This window comes from Xenopus tropicalis, chromosome 2 (assembly GCF_000004195.4).
Source record: "Xenopus tropicalis strain Nigerian chromosome 2, UCB_Xtro_10.0, whole genome shotgun sequence".
Classification (NCBI taxonomy): Eukaryota; Metazoa; Chordata; class Amphibia; order Anura; family Pipidae; genus Xenopus; species Xenopus tropicalis.
Genome location: NC_030678.2, coordinates 39,222,950 through 39,242,687, shown reverse-complemented (window position 1 = coordinate 39,242,687; position 19,738 = coordinate 39,222,950). Strand labels below are relative to the sequence as shown.

The 19,738-nt window shown below is 38.6% G+C and overlaps 1 protein-coding gene across 2 annotated transcripts in view; it reads right to left on the bottom strand.

The window, feature by feature from the left end:
• Window positions 1-2,034: 2,034 nt before the first annotated feature.
• LOC101731565 (granulocyte-macrophage colony-stimulating factor receptor subunit alpha) overlaps window positions 2,035-19,738 on the bottom strand; it is a 66,337-nt gene continuing 48,633 nt past the window's right edge. The window contains exons 10-12 of one of the 2 annotated variants that reach the window (XM_018091467.2): window positions 18,714-18,804; window positions 15,700-15,737; window positions 2,035-2,363 (exon numbers count right to left, since the gene is read on the bottom strand). In XM_018091467.2, the coding sequence (XP_017946956.2) occupies window positions 2,144-2,363; window positions 15,700-15,737; window positions 18,714-18,804 (349 nt within the window). In that variant the 3' untranslated portion in view covers window positions 2,035-2,143. Of the gene's footprint in view, window positions 2,364-15,699; window positions 15,738-17,403; window positions 17,581-18,713; window positions 18,805-19,738 lie in introns of those variants that run through there. The other variant, XM_018091468.2, reaches the window with a different exon arrangement.

Below are 19,738 nucleotides of genomic sequence, written 5' to 3'. Positions count from 1 at the left end.
ACGTTTCTGTCTTTGCAAGCTTTGTCCTTCCTTTGTACTTCACCTTGTCAAACACCATGTTTTTCCTCCATAGGTTCTATAGATTGGAACATTCTGTAGGAATAAGTGATCCATGCAGCATGTGAGAAGCAGGAACTGGGGAATGTACAGAAATTAATGGCATTTTTGCACCATGTCTAGTATCCTACAACATACTGTAGCATTTAATGTCACCTATGATAGCAACCATATATTGCATAATATTAGGTTTTTGAACTAATACAAACTTTGTAGGAGTATTTGCTTATCACAGCGCAGTTATGGGCTTACAACTTCCCCCACTGTCAGCTGCGTAAAAAAACATATTGATTAAAGGAATTTGCATCAACACTATAGGGGCCATTTAATAATGCTCAGATTTTTTTTTCTCGAATGTGATTTTTTTAGCGCTAAAATTTGCTGGAAAAATAGTCACAACTTTTCCAAGCTTGTGAATGGTAGATGTCTCTTTACTTGCCTGGAAGATCTTTTTTTGCTTCAAAATGTTAGAGGCTTTCCGATTTTTGACACTAGCTTTTGTGTGACAATTCGAAAAAGTCGTGGTTATCGTGCAAATTTTGAATTTCGCAACTTTTCCACAACTTATTCCCACATGTGTTTTTTCAGTTCAGATTGTTTGACAAATATCAGATATTTGTGGAAATAACTTTATTCAAATCTTTTTTAAAAAATGAGAAAAATTCGAGTTTTAGTAGATCTGCTTCCATGAGTAATGGCTCCTTGCACTTTCCTATAGTTGCACTTGGCGCTGCTACCCTCCTGTCGATGCAGGCCATTGATTGCTTGTGTACTTATTAACATTGGCGTCAAACCAATTAGCAATTAGATTTGAACAGTCACCTACAAGTTAGAAAACAAAAGCACAGATCTGATTGGTTGCTGTGGGCAGCATTGCCAGTGATGTTGGCTTACTCACTATAATAACTATGTTTGCATGTGTTTGTCGACCAAATAATTACAGTTTATTAGGAATCAGTGTTGATGAGGGGAACTCATAAGCAAAAACAGCTACATTGGGCCATCAAGCCTACTGTGTTTTGGGCCAAGCCCATAATTATAGGCTTACATGAAAGATGTTGCCAGCATGATTTATATACACACATAGACTAACGCCCTCTGCTGGACATCAAGATTAAAAACAATAGAAAAAAAACCATTTTATTTTCAATTAATATAATAGATATAATCAGCTACAATAACATTATATAATAAGGTTAAGAATTACAAGCAATGTCATGTTTAAGTCTTTGGGTGTTCTTGTGTCCAAGGTAAGGATCCAATTTGCTTCTCTTAAGTTAAAAGGCCAATGCAAGTCACCCTTTCCTAGAAGTGTAGATATTTGTGTTTTAGAGAGATACTAAAAACACATTTTAGTTATCAAAGAACAAGGATTATAGATCAGGTCACTGGCATAGAATTGCTCTGTTTTAGAAAGACTTTGAACTTCAGGGTCACATGTCATTCTATTTGCCAGGGTCTAGGCACAGAAAAAGAACACGCAGCTGTTGTCCTCAGTAGATAGTATTTGTAGTGTTAAGTTGTAAATTTGCAAATAGTTCTAAAAACACACCCAGTGCACAGATACCATTCTGAACACTGCTGGCATGGGCTATTATGTTGATGCTTAAAATAGTTTTCCTTAAGATGGACAGAAAGGCACAGTTATGCTGAAACAAGGATGATTATTGAATGTCACAGGATCTCAGGATCTGCCCCATGAAATAAGAAATGGTTAAATGGTAACATGCTGTATTGCTAGGTGTCCCCCAAATATGGATGGTTCAAGTCAGGCCAAGGGGGAACTTGGGGGCCAGGCTCAATTCGAGTAGGTATTTACTCAGATGCAAGAGTGACTTACTCAACGTGGGTGAGAATTTTCTTTTTTTTTTGTTACTTATATTTTTATTGGGGTTTTTTTTTTTTGCAAATAAACATTTATACAGAACATAAAAGAGAAGTATTAAAAAACATAAATAAAACAGAAGAAAGGGGGAAAAAAAAAAGGCATAGTAAGTATACTAACGATAGTGAACCTAAGTTCTGCTGGCTGTGGTTGTCCTGAGGCGATGACAGTTTTTGTCCTTATTGTTATCTCTGTATATCTTCATTCTCCTTGTGTGAAGGATCGAAGCTCCCACGTGGACCAGACTTTTAAGTATGTCGGAGTCTTGTTGTGGAGATGGGCAATCCTGGACTCAAAGTTTCTGTTGCTTTCACTTCTTTGGTAGAGTTCTTCCCAGGTTGGGAGAGTTGTTGTTTTCCATTTGGATGCTATGGATATGCGGATTGCGGTTAGTATGTGGTTGGCAAGTTTCTGTTGTGATCTGGTGAGACCAGTTTGGGTGAGAATTTTATAAGCCTGGAGGACTACAGAATAGATACAACATTTCTGGGGGCTCATCTTGGATGAACTCAAAAAAGGTATAGTTACCTGTCTAATTGACTTTACACTCAAATCTTTCAGAGTATTCACTAAAATGTTGGCCAATTGGGAACTGGATTTGATGGCCCAGTGTTGCTGTTTTTGCTAAAGTAAATATAAATTGTGGTCTGGAGTGCCACTTACCTTTTTTTAAATTTTGAGGCTTTATGGAGGTGGCTGCAGAGAGTAACTCACCGGGACCATGCTTACTAGTGTGCAAAGTAGGAAGTGGCTGTGGAGAGCAATGGAAGGTATCTCTGGAGTAGATAATATTCTTTTTAGTTAAGAAGTTAAAGAAATTTGTACATTAAATCCACCCCCGAGCCGCTCTCTTACCTGTGGGTGGGGTAGGGTCAGGTAATATCTAACAGCGCTGACAACCACCAACCCCTTTAATCTACTATTCTTTTTATTAACAAGTGCAGAAATCGGGGATCCACTGATGTTTTTGTCACTTATGGAACATAGCATTAAACCTAACACCCCCAGCTGACTCCATGCAGTGCTCCATTTTGAAGACCTTCACACTCTTCAAAATCTAGTGAAATGCTTGGGCTCAGTGGATCATTAACCTTGTACTGTCAATTGTGGTGTGAATATTTGAAAATAAGCATTGCAAGATTCCACAGATACAGAAAAGGTGAAGGTAATACCTCTTCAATTTGAAAGGTAACAATTATGTGGTTTTAAGGTATCTTTAAGACTGATGGTTTCTTTTAGCACTTAACACTATGTTCATGGTGATTTCTGTCAAAGCTTGTTCCTTAATCCTTACAAAAGGTTGATATGGTATTCTTTCCTTCAAAATACTCCTCTCTTTACACCGGTTCTGCAGCACATTTCTTATATTTCTTTTGTTAGAAAAAAAAGAAGCATAATGCTATGGCCTTGGTTTATCAAACTGCACAAGTTCTACAGACTGAATATTTTTTTTATTATATAAGGTTGTGATTTTTGTATCTTTTTTTTCACAGATACAAGTACACTTTAATGATGATCTTTTTTTATATGGACTTTCCAACTGAAATCACATGCTTTTTTTATTTGGGGAGGCTACTTTATCAGTAAGATTTTGTAATGATAAAATGTATAATAAGGGGCAGTATGCCTCCCTTGTTCATCATGAGTATCAGTGAATAGGGATTGTGCTGAACATACTTTTTGCCGTTTGTTTTAATCAAGAAGTTTTGTTCTTTCTTGAGCTTATTAAACCTATTCAATGTTTGATCCTTGTGAGGTAGGTAATTTCATTCCCAGTGCACAGATAATCACCCTGCATAATGGGCAGTTAATACAGGAGACAGGAGGGGTTAATATACAGTACAGGTATTTTAATTATCTACTTTGCAAGGACAAGTGTGCACCCACCTAATTGCACAGGCTGTCCTGTTTCACACTTTCACCTAGATTGACGCACCATGCATAAGTTCTGCACATACTGTAAATATAGACACCCAGGCTTCTCTTCATTGTAAAGTGATAGTTGCTACTTGTGAGACACTGAGCCCTTTCCTACTACTTCTGTGTTCCTTACCTTCTGCCTGACTCTTCATGATTGAACCTTTGCTGCCTGCTCCAACCTTCTGCCTGACTCTTCATGATTGAACCTTTGCTGCCTGCTCCAACCTTCTGCCTGACTCTTCATGATTGAACCTTTGCTGCCTGCTCCAACCTTCTTCCTGACTCTTCATGATTGCAATCTTCAGTTACTGTGTAACCTGTGGGAGGTTTAGGACAAGCTGTAAAAATAAATCTTTCTAACTGAAACAAGCCTTCCACCTGAGGTATGTGCCTTTATGGAGGAGTTTGAGTGGCCTCTCCAATTAACTTGGTTTGAACAAGTTGAGGTCCAGCTCTAGACCGTGCCAGCCTCAGGTGATGGTCCTGCTCTGACAGTCAGGGTTTCTGGTCCTTCTGTAAGGGTCCTTGCATCTTCCTCAGATGTGCATTTGGGATGAAACATTCCCCTTTCTGAGTGTTTCTCTAATGACTACAGTAAACTCAGAGCCCTCATGAACACTTGTAAATTGGTCTTCCTCATGAATCCTTAAATGTATGCCAGGCAAAAGTGGGATTTGTTATCTCTCTCTTTCTGGGTGAAGCAACAAAGCCCTCTTCTCAATGACTTCCAAGCTTTCTTTACTGCCATGATATGATGATATGATGACAGAAAAAGACTACATAAGCTGCTTTAAGGGGTCTATAACAAAGAAGTCAAGCAGCAGAGAAACAAATGTTGCGTTGAATGGAATGCAACCTAGAGGGTACATGACACATCTGTGTTTTAGGGTTTAATAGTGAATGCTTAATCACATTACTAAACTAATTTTAGTTAATTTCTCACCTGCAAAGAAGACTGACCTTGTGTTGAAATCCCAAGAAGCAGAAGGGCTAATTTAGGTCCATTCTGGAGTACAAGGGCCTGTGCTTCCCCCATGGATGAATACAGCCCTGCTATTTGGCAGTTCTGTATTCACAAGTTAATGGGGGAGTTGTAGTTGCCCCCCCACCCCATGCCCCAGTCATTCAGACACCCAAGTTAAGAAGCACGGCAGACAGGTTCTATGGCAGGTGGGAAGGACAATTTGTCTGCATAAGGCAGCATTATTAGACAAACAATATTTATACAAACTTTTAACATGTTTACCATTTAAACATGTTGCTATGTGTATGAAAGTATATTACTAAGTGGAATACCTAGGCCCTGAAGTTTTCTTTTAGTAATTAAGGCTACCAAAAACATCTAAACATTAAAAAAACAACATGAATACATTGAAGCTTTATAGCAATTATGTACAACTTAATGTTTTTATAATCGTTCTTGAATAACAGATTCAATACAGGTGTGAGATCCATTATCTGGAAACCCGTTTATAGAGAAAGTTCTGAATTACGGGAAGGCCATCTCCCATAGACTCCATTTTTATTAAATAGTCCAAAATTGTAAAAATTATTTTCTTTTCCTCTGTAATAATGAAACAGTACCTGTACTTGATCCCAACTAAGATATAATTATTCCATTGGGGGTCAAAACAATCCCACTGGGTTTATTTAATGTTTAAATGATTTTTAAGTAGACTTAGGGGAGTTATGTAATAAAAAGCACTAAGTTTGCTCAGGAGCAGTAACCCATAACAAATAATTAACAGGTAGCATGTAATGGTCACCTGTTCAAAAGCAAGCATCTTATTGGTTACTATGGGTTACTGCTCCTGGGCAAACTTAGTGCCTTTTATTACATATGGGGGATAATGGAGATCCCTTATCCGGAAAACTCCAGGTTCAGAGCATTCCAGATAACAAATCCCATAACTGTACCTTTACAGGTATTGGACCCCTTATCTGGAAACCCATTATCCAGAAAGTTCTCTGTAATAATAAAACAGTACCTGTACTTGATCCCAACTAAGATATAATGAATTCTTATTGGAGGCAAAACATTCCTATTGGGTTTATTTAATGTTTAAATATTTTTTTTAGTAGACTTAAAGTAGGAGATCTGAATTACGGAAAGACCCCTTATCCGGAAAACCCCAGGCCCCAAGCATTCTGGATAATGGGTCCCATACCTATATTTGAATAACCAGTGTAATCTACTGCACTACATAGCTCAGATGCATTCTCTGTTATCCAACAATGCCTTTCCAATAATACAATTATATTATATAGAATAATATTTTATTGAACGTAATTGGTAATAAACTGAGTAATATTATATATTTTGTCCTTGTGAAATTGAATTACTACTTTGCTGTTATGCCTTACTTTGTAATACAGTATTTTTACCAATATAATTTAGCTGCAATTCAGGGAGCTGCCCAACAAAACATGAGCACAAACATGCAAACATATGCGCAATGTGCAAAGATCTGCCCCTGAGCAGGGAGTGCGGCTATCAGATTCACTGTAAGCCAACTGTCCCACGGCTTTCTAAAAGCAATGTTTACTCATTTTTGTAAAATATTTAGATATTGATGTATTAAATATTTATTACTGTGCTCAGTTTCTTCTTAAATATTTTATAATTGCACAGTTAATTATAAAGTATTACATTTTAACCTCAGGAAAAGAGATTCTTCTTTCTTTAGAGAAGGATGTGGGAAAAAAGTAGACAATTTTATATTAAAAAGGCTAAATGTTTATTTTCTTCCACTTGTAGCTTTCTTTTTTTTTTTTTTCAAAATGATTCTTGATGAACTGATTCTTGGCTTCAAGGTTTTATTTTTTTTTTTCGTATGCTTTTAAAACCAAGGTCAAACAGTAGGCAATGCAAGACCTTGAGGATGTCATTGACTGGGAAAGTGATGACTACTGTATAAAGCTATAGCACTTATTATTCTGTGTTTATGTTGGTGCAGATATAAAAATACAGTAGACAAGAAAGAACGTCTATGCGCAGTATGCCCTGTTATGTTTTCTCTGAGAGTAGGTGAGAGTAGGTTTGAAGACGGTGATATTAATAAAGTTTATACATTTTGCACCACATTTAGTACCCCATTAGCAACCAATAAGGTGTTTGGTTTCAAACAGGTGACAAGTACATGTTACCAGATGTCAAATGTTCCATTTACTACCAACCTCTATGTCTGTAATTTATCCTTTCGACAGTTCTCCATTCAAGTACAAATATTATGTTCTAGGCCAATATTCCTCAATTTTATCATTAACTTTCTGTGCGGTACTGTGTAAAATGCTTTAGCAAAGTCCAAGTAGATGACATCCACTGCTATCCCAGCATCGAGGTTCCTACTCACCTCCTCATAAAAGGCAACTAAATTAGTCTGGCAAGACCTGTTACGCATAAAACCATGCTGGCACAAACCTATAGTATTGTGATTTGTAATGTATTCAAGTACCCTATCCCTTATTATGCCCTTTCAAAAGCTTTCCTACTACTGATGTCAGACTAACAGGTCTATAGTTTTCAGGCTGAGAACAGGACCCCTTTTTGAATAATGACACCACATTAGCAATTTGCCAGTCTCTCTGCAAATTAAGTGAAGAGGTTTGGCAATCACAGCACTCAGCTCGTTTAATACCCTGGGATGAATCCCATCAGGTCCTGGACCTTTGTTTACCTTTACATGTTCAAGTCTCTTTTGAATTTCAAAAGAATTCAGTAGTTACTAGAATTGGGTCTATTATACAGCCTCAAGATTACAATAACCTTGTATACTATGCTTATTGAAGAAATCATCCAGGCCCCTCTTAAAGGAATTAACAAAATCTGCCATCACAAAATCACTCAGAAGGGCATTCCCCAACCTCACTGCCCTCACCGTGAAAAGCCATCTACGCTGCCTTTTTCCAGAGAAAACAACCCTGACAGTCTAACCACATAGTTTAAATCTTCCATCCCCTTTACCAGTTTAGTTGCAGTCTCTGCACTCTCTCCAGCTCATTAATATCCTTTGGGATGCACTGAATCTGAGTTTTAAGTATTTGGCCAAATCCATCAGTAAAAATTCAGCCGAATACCGAACTGAAAACAAACCCTCCCGCCTGGCGGGAAAATGTTGTTGTGGTTTGCATGCAATGCAATTTTTTTCAACTACATTGGATTCAGATTTGGTTCTGCCAGGTTCTTGGATTTGCCGGAATCCGAATCCTTCTTAAAATGGCTTGGATTCACCAAAATCCCAAACCAAATACAGGATTCATTGCATTCCTAATCTTTTTAAGGAGCCCAAAACTGCACTGCATGCTCAAAATGAGGCCTTGCCAGGGACCAATAAAGAGGCAACATTATGTTTTCTCCCAAAAATGTATATTTATCCACAAACATTCCTAAATTATTCTAAATTAAAGATGCCCAACACCCTAACATTTAGTGCATAACTTGCAATTATGTTTTCTACCAAAGTGCATAACTTTGCACTTATCAACACTGAACCTCATTTGCAGTTTACTGCCCAGTTTTCCAATTTAGTCAAATTGCTCTGCAAAGCGGCAGCATTCTGCATGGAACTTATACAGTAGTTGTAGAATTTAGTGTCATCAGCAAAACGAGAAACAGTACCACTTGGTAAGACTTGGAAAACCTACAGAGTACCAACCCCTATTATTTGACACAGCGCTCTTGATATGACTTTAAAGCTTATGTCCCATGGAGCGTGCTAGTTGCCCGCAATAGATCTCTGTTATCGCGGGCGACTAAAGGTGGCCATACACCTTCAGTACCACTCGCTTGGTGATGTCACCAAGCGAGTGGATCTTCTCCCGATGTGGGGGATATCGGGCGAATCCAGGTTAATTCGGTCGTTTGGTCCTGGGGCCAAACTATCAAATTAGAACGACGGATAAGAGAAGTTGGATCGGGGACCGCATCAAGGAGCCGATGTGGTCACCGATCCAACTTAATTTTTTACCCTGCCCGATCAATCGGTCAGGCAGGCCCATCGTTGGTGCCCGTTGATGGTCCTATTAGCTGCCGAATCGGTCTAAGGGACCGATATCGGCAGCTAGAATCGGCCCGTGTATGGCCACCTCAACTGCTCCAAAATTCCTTTCCATTGACACAATATCACTGTTGGAAAGGCCATCACATCTCTTCGGTTTTCCGAAGTCGAGAAAAGTTCCCCCCTGCAGGCAACTTTGCACGACTTGGGCAAAAAAGAAGCGAAGCAAAGCCCTTTCCACTGGAAACTCCTATGGTGGAACGGCAATTTGGGGTGGTAAGTTCATAGCCCTTCATAGCAGTGATCTATGGGAGAGTGCTTTTCTGAATATGCAAGGAAAAGTTTTATAATGAAAGTTCAGACCAGTTTAAATGATCCCCCTTATCTGCCTGGCCACACCCATTTAAACACATATGCCCCTATCTGCAGAAACCCTGCCCCCTTTCCTACAAGCCTATCCCTCTTAGTTCCATTCAGGACTATGCTATCTAAATACTTGGAAGGTATGTGAAAGTGAGAACAGGGTATGAGTATGAGTAAGATAATTATATGCTTCTTGCCTTTTAACTAAGGTAGTAATAAGATGGAAACAACAAAACAGAAGGCCAACCCAACCCTGAACTTCCTGGTAACTAATCATACCTGGCTGGAATGACCAGGTTTGTAACTATTTGTATGATATGAAGCTGACTCAATCCCACCCCTGATATCACATTAACAAGGGCTTCCTCAGTCTGTCCAAGGGTGGTTTGTGTGTCATGTGTGGGAGTTTAGTTTTGATGTGACAAACTCCACTGTTACAGTATGTATATGCTGTAATAATTTGCAAAAAAGGGATAAGCCTGCACAATAGTAGCACTTTCATTCTGGCAGGGTTTTGTGGCATATTTCCTATTTGCATGCATTTAAATTATATTGAAAAATCAGTGCAGCTCTTCCAGCTGGATTTCTAGAAATGTCCCTGAATTTTCAAGTGATCTGCTAACCCTAGTTTAAACCTGCACGTGATTATTTTGCTTCAAACACTTTTTCTGATTATGTTAAAAAAGATCTTTTCAAAACTATTGGTTTTCTGAAACACTGAAAATTTTCTGTGTAAAATAATGAAAACATATGGTTTTAGTGTTAATAGTTTGGAGCTGGTTCCACAGAATGCTGTGAATTGTAAATAATACCCAAGCATGGATACATAGAACACACTGACATCTTGTGCTGTTTTTGAGAATTACAATTTCATTTACAGTATTGTGGATGGCACTATATAATGAACTACAGTATATTTTCTGAGATGCTCAGGTGTTTAGCCTTTATTTTGGTTTTAAAAGAAATGTAATAGATGATATGCTAGAAATCAATAACCCTGAAAGCTATTTCTCTGCATCAGTGCAAACTTGTACATGTTCGAAACGTTGGAGTGTAGAGGTTTTGTTTACTTTACTTCAGACAGTCCCCTAAGGGTTAAGAACTGGTCTTTTTTTGCTGTTGGGAGAAAAAGATTGTCCCCCTTTCTGGGTCAAAAGATTTAACGGGCAGTTCCGTAGTTGGCCACGGGTAGAGGCAAAATGATGTTTTCTCACAAAAATGTATATTTATCCACAAACATCCCTAAATTATTCTAAATTAAAGATGCCCAACACCCTACCATTTAGTGCATAACTTGCAATTATGTTTTCTACCAAAGTGCATAACTTTGCACTTATCAACACTGAACCTCATTTGCAGTTTGCTGCCCAGTTTTCCAATTTTGTCAAATTGCTCTGCAAAGTGGCAGCATCCTGCATGGAACTTGTACAGTAGTTGTAGAATTTAGTGTCATCAGCAAAACGAGAAACAGTACCACTTGGTAAGACTTGGAAAACCTACAGAGTACCAACCCCTATTATTTGACACAGCGCTCTTGATATGACTTTAAAGTTTATGTCCCTTGGAGCGTGTTAGTTGCCCACACTAGATTTCTGTTATCGCGGGCGACTAAAGGTGGCCATACACCTTCAGTACCGCTCGCTTGGTGATGTCACCAAGCCAGTGGATCTTCTCCCGATATCCCCCACCTACGGGTAGGGGATATTGGGCGAATCCAGGTTAATTTGGTCGTTTGGTCTTAGGGCCAAATTATCAAATTATAACGACGGATATAAGAGAAGTCGGATCGGGACCGCATCAATGAGCCGATGCGGTCCCCGATCCGCCTAAATTTTTTAACCTGCCCAACCGGTCGGGCAGGCCCGTTGTTGGTGCCCCTACACGGGCCGATTAGCTGTCAAATCAGTCTAAGGGACCAATATCAGCAGCTAGAATCGGCCCGTGTATGGCCACCTTAACTGCTCCAAAATGCCTTTTCATTGACACAATATCGCTGTTGGAAAGGCCTTCGCATCTCTTCGGTTTCATTTCCAGTAGATTAGATTTCCTTAGTCTATATAAAGGGAAGTCTCCATGTGCCTTGCCTCTTTGTTTGGACCCCGCTTGCAGGAGGGAGTGGTACCAGAAGAGTTGGAGGTAAAGATAGGCCTCAGTAGTAAGAAAAGACAGTGTAAGGACACTCTAGGAGTGAGAGGCAGGATCAGGATAGTTAGTAGAGCATCCAGAGGCTCCAACTAGGTGGCCAAAAGGATCAGTATCCTGCAGTGTCAGTATTGCGCTCAAGCAGTCAGGCTCAGGAAAAGAACATTCCTGGTGTAATACAGTATACCACTGCGAGTTCATCTATACGTGAGTACATCTGGGTGTCTGCAACTGACATCCCTGTGTAACATCATTAAAGGGGTTGTTCTCCTTTGAGTTACCTTTTAATGTGATGTAGAGGGCAATATTCTGAGAAAATTTGGTCTTTATTTTTTTTATCTCTGGTTATTTAATTATTTTACTTTTTGATAAGCAAGTCTCTAGTTTCAGCAGTTATCTGGTTGTTAGGATCCAAATTACCTTAGCAACTAGAGAGTTGTTTGAATGAGAAACTGGAATATAAACAGTTGTGTGCCTAAATAGGAAGATAAGTATTAAAAAGTAACAAAAACATAACAATTGTAGCTTCACAGAGCAAAAACATCTTTTGGCTGCCATTTGAAAGCTGGAAAAATGCAGAAGAGGAAGGCAAATAATTAAAAAGAAAATATAAAAAAAAAAAAATGATGAACACCGCCTGACAAGTTGCTTAGAACTGGCCATACTAAAAGGTAACTTAAAGGTGAACCACCCATTTAAATGAACTACATTGTATCTTCAGTATCTGTGAAGTGATTGAAGGTTGTACTGTCTTATCAGCGCCACTCTTAAGACTTTGTACAATTCAACAAATAAAGAGTCACCATTTGTTGCAAGAACAACTAATACCCAAGTTATTGTGAGATCAAGTTTTGTGTGTGGAATCGGAGTGGTGCATGTTGGGTAAAATATGTACCAAAATAGGTACCAGAGAGTAGATTGTTTGCAAAATAGTGTAACATAAGCAATGCTTTAAAGGGTAATTAAAAAAATTCTAGGCAGATGTAATAAAAGTTGTAAATAGAAACAAATAATTGCACAAATGAGAGCAAATATCTGCTTTATGCAATGTAGTATTTTTCATTGGACAGTTAGTAGATTGCAAACATTTCCTGTAACTAATCCATTATTAAGGTCAATTATTAAGGAGTTATCTTATTACATTGCAAATTTGTTTGCCACTAAAGACTTTTATTGCATTGCCCCACTAGACTGCAGAGCATTTAACAAAGGGGACGGAATGACAGAATTGACATTGGCCAAGGCTTAGGGGCTTATTTACTAAGACACGATTTCGAATCCGAATTGGAAAAATTCCGATTGGAAACGAACATTTTGCGACTTTTTCGTATTTTTTGCGATTTTTTCGGCGTCTTTACGATTTTTGCGTAAAAACGCGATTTTTTCGGCGTCTTTACGATTTTTGCGTAAAAACGCGTGTTTTTCGTTGCCATTACGAAAGTTGCGCAAAGTCGCGATTTTTTCGTAGCGTTAACACTTGCGCGCAAAGTCGCGCCTTTTTCGTAGCGTTAAACCTTAAAAGGCGCGATGTTTTGCGCAAGTTTTAACACTACGAAAAAATCGCGACTTTGCGCAACTTTCGTAATGGCTACGAAAAACTTGCGTTTTTACGCAAAAATCGTAAAGACGCCGAAAAACTCGCGTTTTTACGCAAAAATCGTAAAGACGCCGAAAAACTCGCATTTTTACGCAAAAATCGTAAAGACGCCGAAAAACTCGCGTTTTTATGCAAAAATCGTAAAGACGCAGAAAAAATCGCAAAATTACCGATCATTACGAAAAAAACGCAATCGGACGCATTCGGCCCGTTCGTGGGTTAGTAAATGTGCCCCATAGTAACCAAAAGATACCAATGAGATATTTGACTGCAGTAGAACAGTGACATATGCAATAAAAGTTTTCTTTGTTTCTCGGAACCAGTGAGCAGAAAGCGTTTACTGATCACCTTCTGAAAAACTTGGCATCTAAATTTGGCATCTAAAAGATGGCGAGATGTATTAGTAACATTTTTCAGTTTAAGTTATCGATATTAAAATTGCAAAATTCTTATTGGTTGCTAAGGGATACAAGGCTTGGGGCAAAGTTTATACCTGTTATTACTTTCACCCAATAAAGCAAAATGAATTAATACATTTACACATGTTTCACATAGATAAAACAAAACTAGTGACCAGATCCCACCTACACGAAGGTGTGACTTCCATATCTATTCCGTATCAGCATACGCCTATTACAAAATAAACATACAGATATGTAATTCTATGTACTAAACACAGAATAGTGGCCCTTTAATATGGCAAAATGCTTCCTTGTCTGTACCCAGAAACGCCTTTTGAACTCAGCTTTTCATTGATAGAAACTTGGATAAGAGCTTTTTTGATCTACTTAAGCCGAACACAAATTATATTGATTTAAAAATCCATAACTGTCCAGGGGATGGTCCATTTCTTTAGATAAGTCTGTGTGAGTGGGTAACCTTTGTCCCTGGGCACAGCAGACAATGCCATCTTGTGAGAGCAGCACACAGAACAACATTCCCTCTGTCAAAGTCCTTTCAATGTTTTACCAGATGACTCCAAGGCAGTAATGTAAAAATACAGGGAAAATAGGCGCTTACTTTGAGCCTTTTCAAACAGAAATGGACTATGGAGTATGTCCATCTAAATGTAAAAGTAAGTTTCCTTTTAAGGATAAAATGGGCAGTCTTACTTATGCATAATAACCCCTTCTTGATCATCTTAGTTTGCAGGAAGCCATCAAAGCAAAACTAAACTCTATTTCAATGTTATTGACCCAAACAATAAGGATCAGATCTTCAAAATGCTTCATATTTAAATGTAGTATAGGGGATCAGAGAACCCTGTCCCCTGTTTCTCAGTCTGTACTCTCATCCAGCCTAGCTACAGCCTGGGGAGGGATCCGGTTGGCTGGCTGCCCCAGTGCACGTCTGGGAGAGGTGTGCCTAAGCTTTGGAGCCAAAAATCTAGGGGCGGGCTCAGCAGTTTATAAAGGGAGCCTCTGCTGTTTTTGCCAGACAGAGATAGAGACCCAGAGTGTGCAGTTAGCACAAACTGTGTGAGTTCAGACTTGAAAGCATAAAAGTCTGCTGGGCTGCCAGGGAATATAAAGTCCTCTGTGGAACTCTTAGGGGCTGATTTACTAATCAACAAATCCGAATGAGAAAAATTCGGATTGGGAAACGAACATTTTGCGACTTTTTCATATTTTTTGCAATTTTTTCGTCGCCGTTACGACTTTTCCGTAAATTGTCGCGACTTTTTCGTAACCATTATGACTTGCGCGAATTGTCGCGACTTTTTCATAGCCATTACAAATTTCGTGAATTGTCGCGACTTTTTCATTGCCATTATGACTTTCTTGAATTGTCGCGACTTTTTCATAGCCATTACGATTTTCGCGAATTGTCGCAACTTTCGTATTGAGAGCTCGAAAAAGTCGTGACAATTCGCGAAAAAGTCGCAAAGTACCGATCATTACGAAAAAACGCATTCAGGAGCTTTTTGGACGTTCGTGGATTAGTAAACATGCCCCTTAGTGTGTATCCCCTGAGTGAACAGGTATTGCCCGGTTACCTGCTACGTGGGAGCAGCCACCATAGCGCTACCTGGGGGGAATTAAGAGCTCTTTGGGAAGGGACTGAACTGATTAAAGGGTTGGGGGTCTATCCGGATCAAAGTTGGGGCTGGGCAAAGTACAGAGACTGTGCCAGCCGTGGATAGCCCACACAAGTTCCCCAGGATAAAAGTATCAGTCATCCTTAAAACTGTTCTACTTCTATTTCAAAGTTATATAAAGTTTGATATTGCTGCAAACTGTTTGTGATTATTTCCTAGTGGAAATCCCCTAGAAGTGTGTTCCTCAGTGTCCACTAGGTGGAGGCACTGAGCTGTTCCCAGTATCAATATCACTTTGAGAACACATATCCCCTGCCATACAGCGCAATATTAAGTGAATGTGCCAAGAAAGGGTTACAGTAGACTACAAAGTTATTAGTACCCGGTGGCACCTGGCTAATCAATTTTGACAAATCAGATGCGGTTGAGCCGGCTCACTCTGTGCACACAACAGATACATTCTGGGAAAAACCAGTGCATTGTGGGAAACAAAGTTTGGCATTTGTGTCCAAAATTGCATTTTTCTCACTGTGTCAGGGTAAATGAATGCACCCTTTTGTATCCAGAGTTCAGTTTTGTTCAAAAAGCTAATTTCTGTCAAGAAAGACAGATATTAAATCTCTAGCTATGTGGAAAGGGAAGGAAAAGGTAAAAACAAAAGGACCAGCAGAAAAAAAACGGAACATCAAATCATACTTACCGAGATTTTAGTTTCCTGGACTGTAAAGCCTGTGCCCACTGCCATGTAAAGCAACAGGAAACAAGAGATACAGAAAATTAGGAAATATGAAAACAGGGCTAAAGTGTGAAATGAAAAAGGAAAAGGGAAAAGAGAGAGATTTGGACATAATGAGAAAATAGAAGAGAAAGGGGCATAGGGGACCAGAAAAGTAGAGAAGAGGGAAGAAGAGCGAGGGGAGGGTGGATCAAAAGAATATAGGTAAAGAGTAAAGAGGGAGTAGGAAAACACAAAGAACTAGGACAGTATTTTGAATAAGAAAAAATGAAATTCTGGAAGAAGGGAAATATAATGTAATTGAAGGTAGAAGGACATCCTGAAGTGAGGCTCTTAGATTAGGCCCTTTCCAGAGAACAGCAGTCTGGACATTCATGGGGAAAATGTTATTATAAAACATAAAACATTAGTGACTTATAGTTTTTTTTATTACACTTTTCACTCAGAAGTAATCTCTTAGATCACATTAACACATAGGACATTAATACCCATAGCCCATGAATTTCCTCTGAAAATAAAGACAGGCACAGTTTTGGGACCATGTGTGGCTCTTAGTGATTCTAATTAGGGTATGTAATAAAAGGCACTAAGGGGCAGATTTATCAAAATATGTGTTCAGATCTTAATACATTAAAACTCACCTATGTTCTTTTCATTCCTATGTGATTTTTAGAAGCATATTTATCAATGGGTGAAAGTTAGAATTCACCATTTGATAAATACACATCTAAAAATCCCATAGGAATGAATAGAACATGGGTGAGTTTTTATATATTAAGATCTAAACATATTGTGGTAAATCTGCCCCTATGTTGAACAGGAGCAGTAACCCATAACAACTATTCAGCAGATAGCATTTACTGGTCACCTGTTTGAAAGCAACCATCTTATTGGTTGCTATGGTTTACTGCTCCTGGGCAAACTTAGTGCCTTTTATTACATATGGGGACTAATGTGTATATGGAAACTATGTTGATGGGGTAATTTGCCACTAGTAATCCCTTATGCTTGCCCTGTCTTTGAAGTGGTGTAAATGTAAAATCGGCAGCGTTCATGTTGTGTAGTTGTTCCCAGTTTTGGTAGCATCCTACAATGGAGGATCAACGAATGTCCCATCATACAGCTGCTTCTTCGCCTTGCACTCAGGTCTGGGTGTGAGAATATATCCACTTTGAAAAACGTATAATGGGATTTGAATGGGTATAAACTAGAATCAAGTACTACTGAAACATACACATATGCGCTGTGAGCTCACAGTTATTGTCCCATTGTGGAGCTTTGTGAAGCTGCATTAAAGGAACAGTAACACCAAAAAATGAAAGTGTATAAAAATAATTACGATATTATGTACTGTTGCCCTGCACTGGTACAACTGGTGTGTTTGCCTCAGAAAGACTACTATAGTTTATATAAACAAAGCTGCTGTGTAGCCGTGGGGGCAGCCATTCAAAGGAGAAAAGGCACAGGCACATAGCAGATAACAGATAAAGCCCCATTATATTCTACAGAGCTTATCTGTTATCTGCTATGTAACCTGTGCCTTTTCTCCTTTTTTCCAGGTTGAATGGCTGCCCCCATGGCTACACAGCCATGGGGGCAGCCATTATATTTATATTTATATAAGCTATAGTATTGTTACTTTAGCAAAAACACAACTTTACCTGTGCAGGGTAACAGTACATTATATTTAATACACTTTCATTTTTGGTGTTACTGTTCCTTTAAGAACAGTAACAGTTACTTAAATATCTTTTCAAAATAAATATCTTCTGCATAATTATCGATTTCACAGATTTTAATGTCTTCATTGTCTGGTAGTTTTTCAGATGCAGAAGTAAGGTTCTCCTGTTAAAGGAGAAGGAAAGGTAAAAACTAAGTAAGCTTTATCAGAAAGGTCTTTGTAATTACAGCCATAAGCATTTACAGAAATGTTGCACTGAGTCCTTTATCAAAAGAAACACAGGATTTTTTGGATCCTTTTTTGTAAACATGTTCTTTGGTATCAGACTTCCTCTCTTCATTCCCGGGGCCAGAGTATGTGCAGCTCTCACCTCTCTCCCTTCTCCTGCTCCCCCTCCCATAAGAATTCATAAAACTCATTCCCTCCTCTCTTAGAAATGTGTAATCTAGGCTACCAATGGCTAGAGCTGCAGCAGGAAGATAGGAAGACCAAGCTAAAATGGCAGCTGCAATCTTAAACAAATGGAGGGAGATTCTAGGGCTCTTTACTCAGGTGTGGTAAAGCTTTCTGCAGAATAAATGTTGTTCAAATAGTGTTCAAGGTGGCACTAATGTGGCAAATCTGTTGGCAGTAAAATGCCAAAATGACTTTCCTTCTCCTTTAAAATTAGTGAAATTTGCTATTGAAGTAGAGAAAGATAATTGGGGGTAAAGGTAAAATAACTTCCACTGCAGTAGATGCTACCAGTTTTATGATTTATGTTCATGCAGGAGGTGAGTAAAAAATTATAAATGTGGACTCATTTAGACAAGACCAAAAATACTGCCAACCCGGTAAGCTCTGCAAGGGGAACCAGATACTGTGTAGTCTCCAGGTGCTTGCCGACATCCACACAAGGCTATTTTTGTTGACACACACACACTACTACAGTATAACCCTAATTCAATTTTAGTTCACTGAACAGGGCTTATGCTGCACAAGCATTTTGCCCACTGTTTTAATTAGAAAACATCTATGTGTTTTCATATTTCTTGCATGTAAACTGGGCAAACTTGAAAAACTGGACGTAGGTCACATTCTACATCTAAATCTTAACAGGCTGCATCTGAGAAAAGGGAGGGGTTTGTTTATATAGAGGACTACTGGCCACAGTGTTAGTAAAGTAACATCTTGGGATTTTCTGAAACTGCAATGGCACCAACACAATATACCTTAATTAAGCCAAACGTTTTCTAATATTTGTACATTATAGTTGCTATAACCAAGAATTTTTATGAAAAAAGAATATAAACCATACCTGTAGCTCTTTAAGCTCGTCTTGGTCCAAACTTTGTAATTTTATTACAGGTGCTGGGATTGGGGGAAATACTTTTTTCAGTACCTGAAATCTTAAGAAAAAAAAATCATAACAAGGTACTCCAGTTGTTACTCAACACTGTGCTATACTATTTAATGAAATTATTCCACTGATGGCAGCAATGAATGGTTGTGTTATAGTAAAATTACAAGATTATTAAGTATATTTCAGTCATTGAGTTTCCTGGTCTAAGAAACTAATTCCAGCTTGAGTCAGTGAATAAAGTTGCAATACCCACTACTAAAATGCTAAGAGGGATCTTATTACATTTGCTAAACCATAATTTACTGAATTGTTGTTGGACTACAATTCCCAGCATACACTAACATATTATCAGTGGCTAAAGCTCGGAACTGTGTCCAGCTGTGTTGTTAGAGCAAAATTGGTTATTAAAGCTTTTCTGCAGCTTCCTAGAGCCAGTGGCCTCATTAATATGCTGAATAATCTGTTACTAAAGATTCCAGTTTTGCAGTATAAATCTCCATATTGCTCATAATTTAAACTGGAGTTGGAAACATTTACGTTTTCCTAGTACAAACATGTATGGCCTCCCTGGCCAAGTTTAATTTAAGTCTAATATAGTGAAGTCAAATTGACACAAGGACCTTTGTGTGTGAAAGAGCAGGGAAGACAAAACAAATACTAGGTTGTATAAGAACCCCTTCTTATACAACCTAGTATTTGTTTTGTCTTCCCTGTACATTGTACTTGACTGGTTTGCCTTATTAGAGGCAAAACCATCCTATAGGGTTTATGTAATGTTTAAATGTTTTTTTTAGTAGACTAAAAGTATGGAGATCCACATTACAAAAACACCCCTTGTCCAGAAAACTCCAGGTCTCAAGCATTCTGAATAACAGGTCCCACTGTTGAGCTCTTACATTGAATATTGTGTTAGGTTTTGGAGGTCCAGTCTATAGAAAGATGTTAATAAATACTAAAACTGTCCACAAGAGGGCAACTTA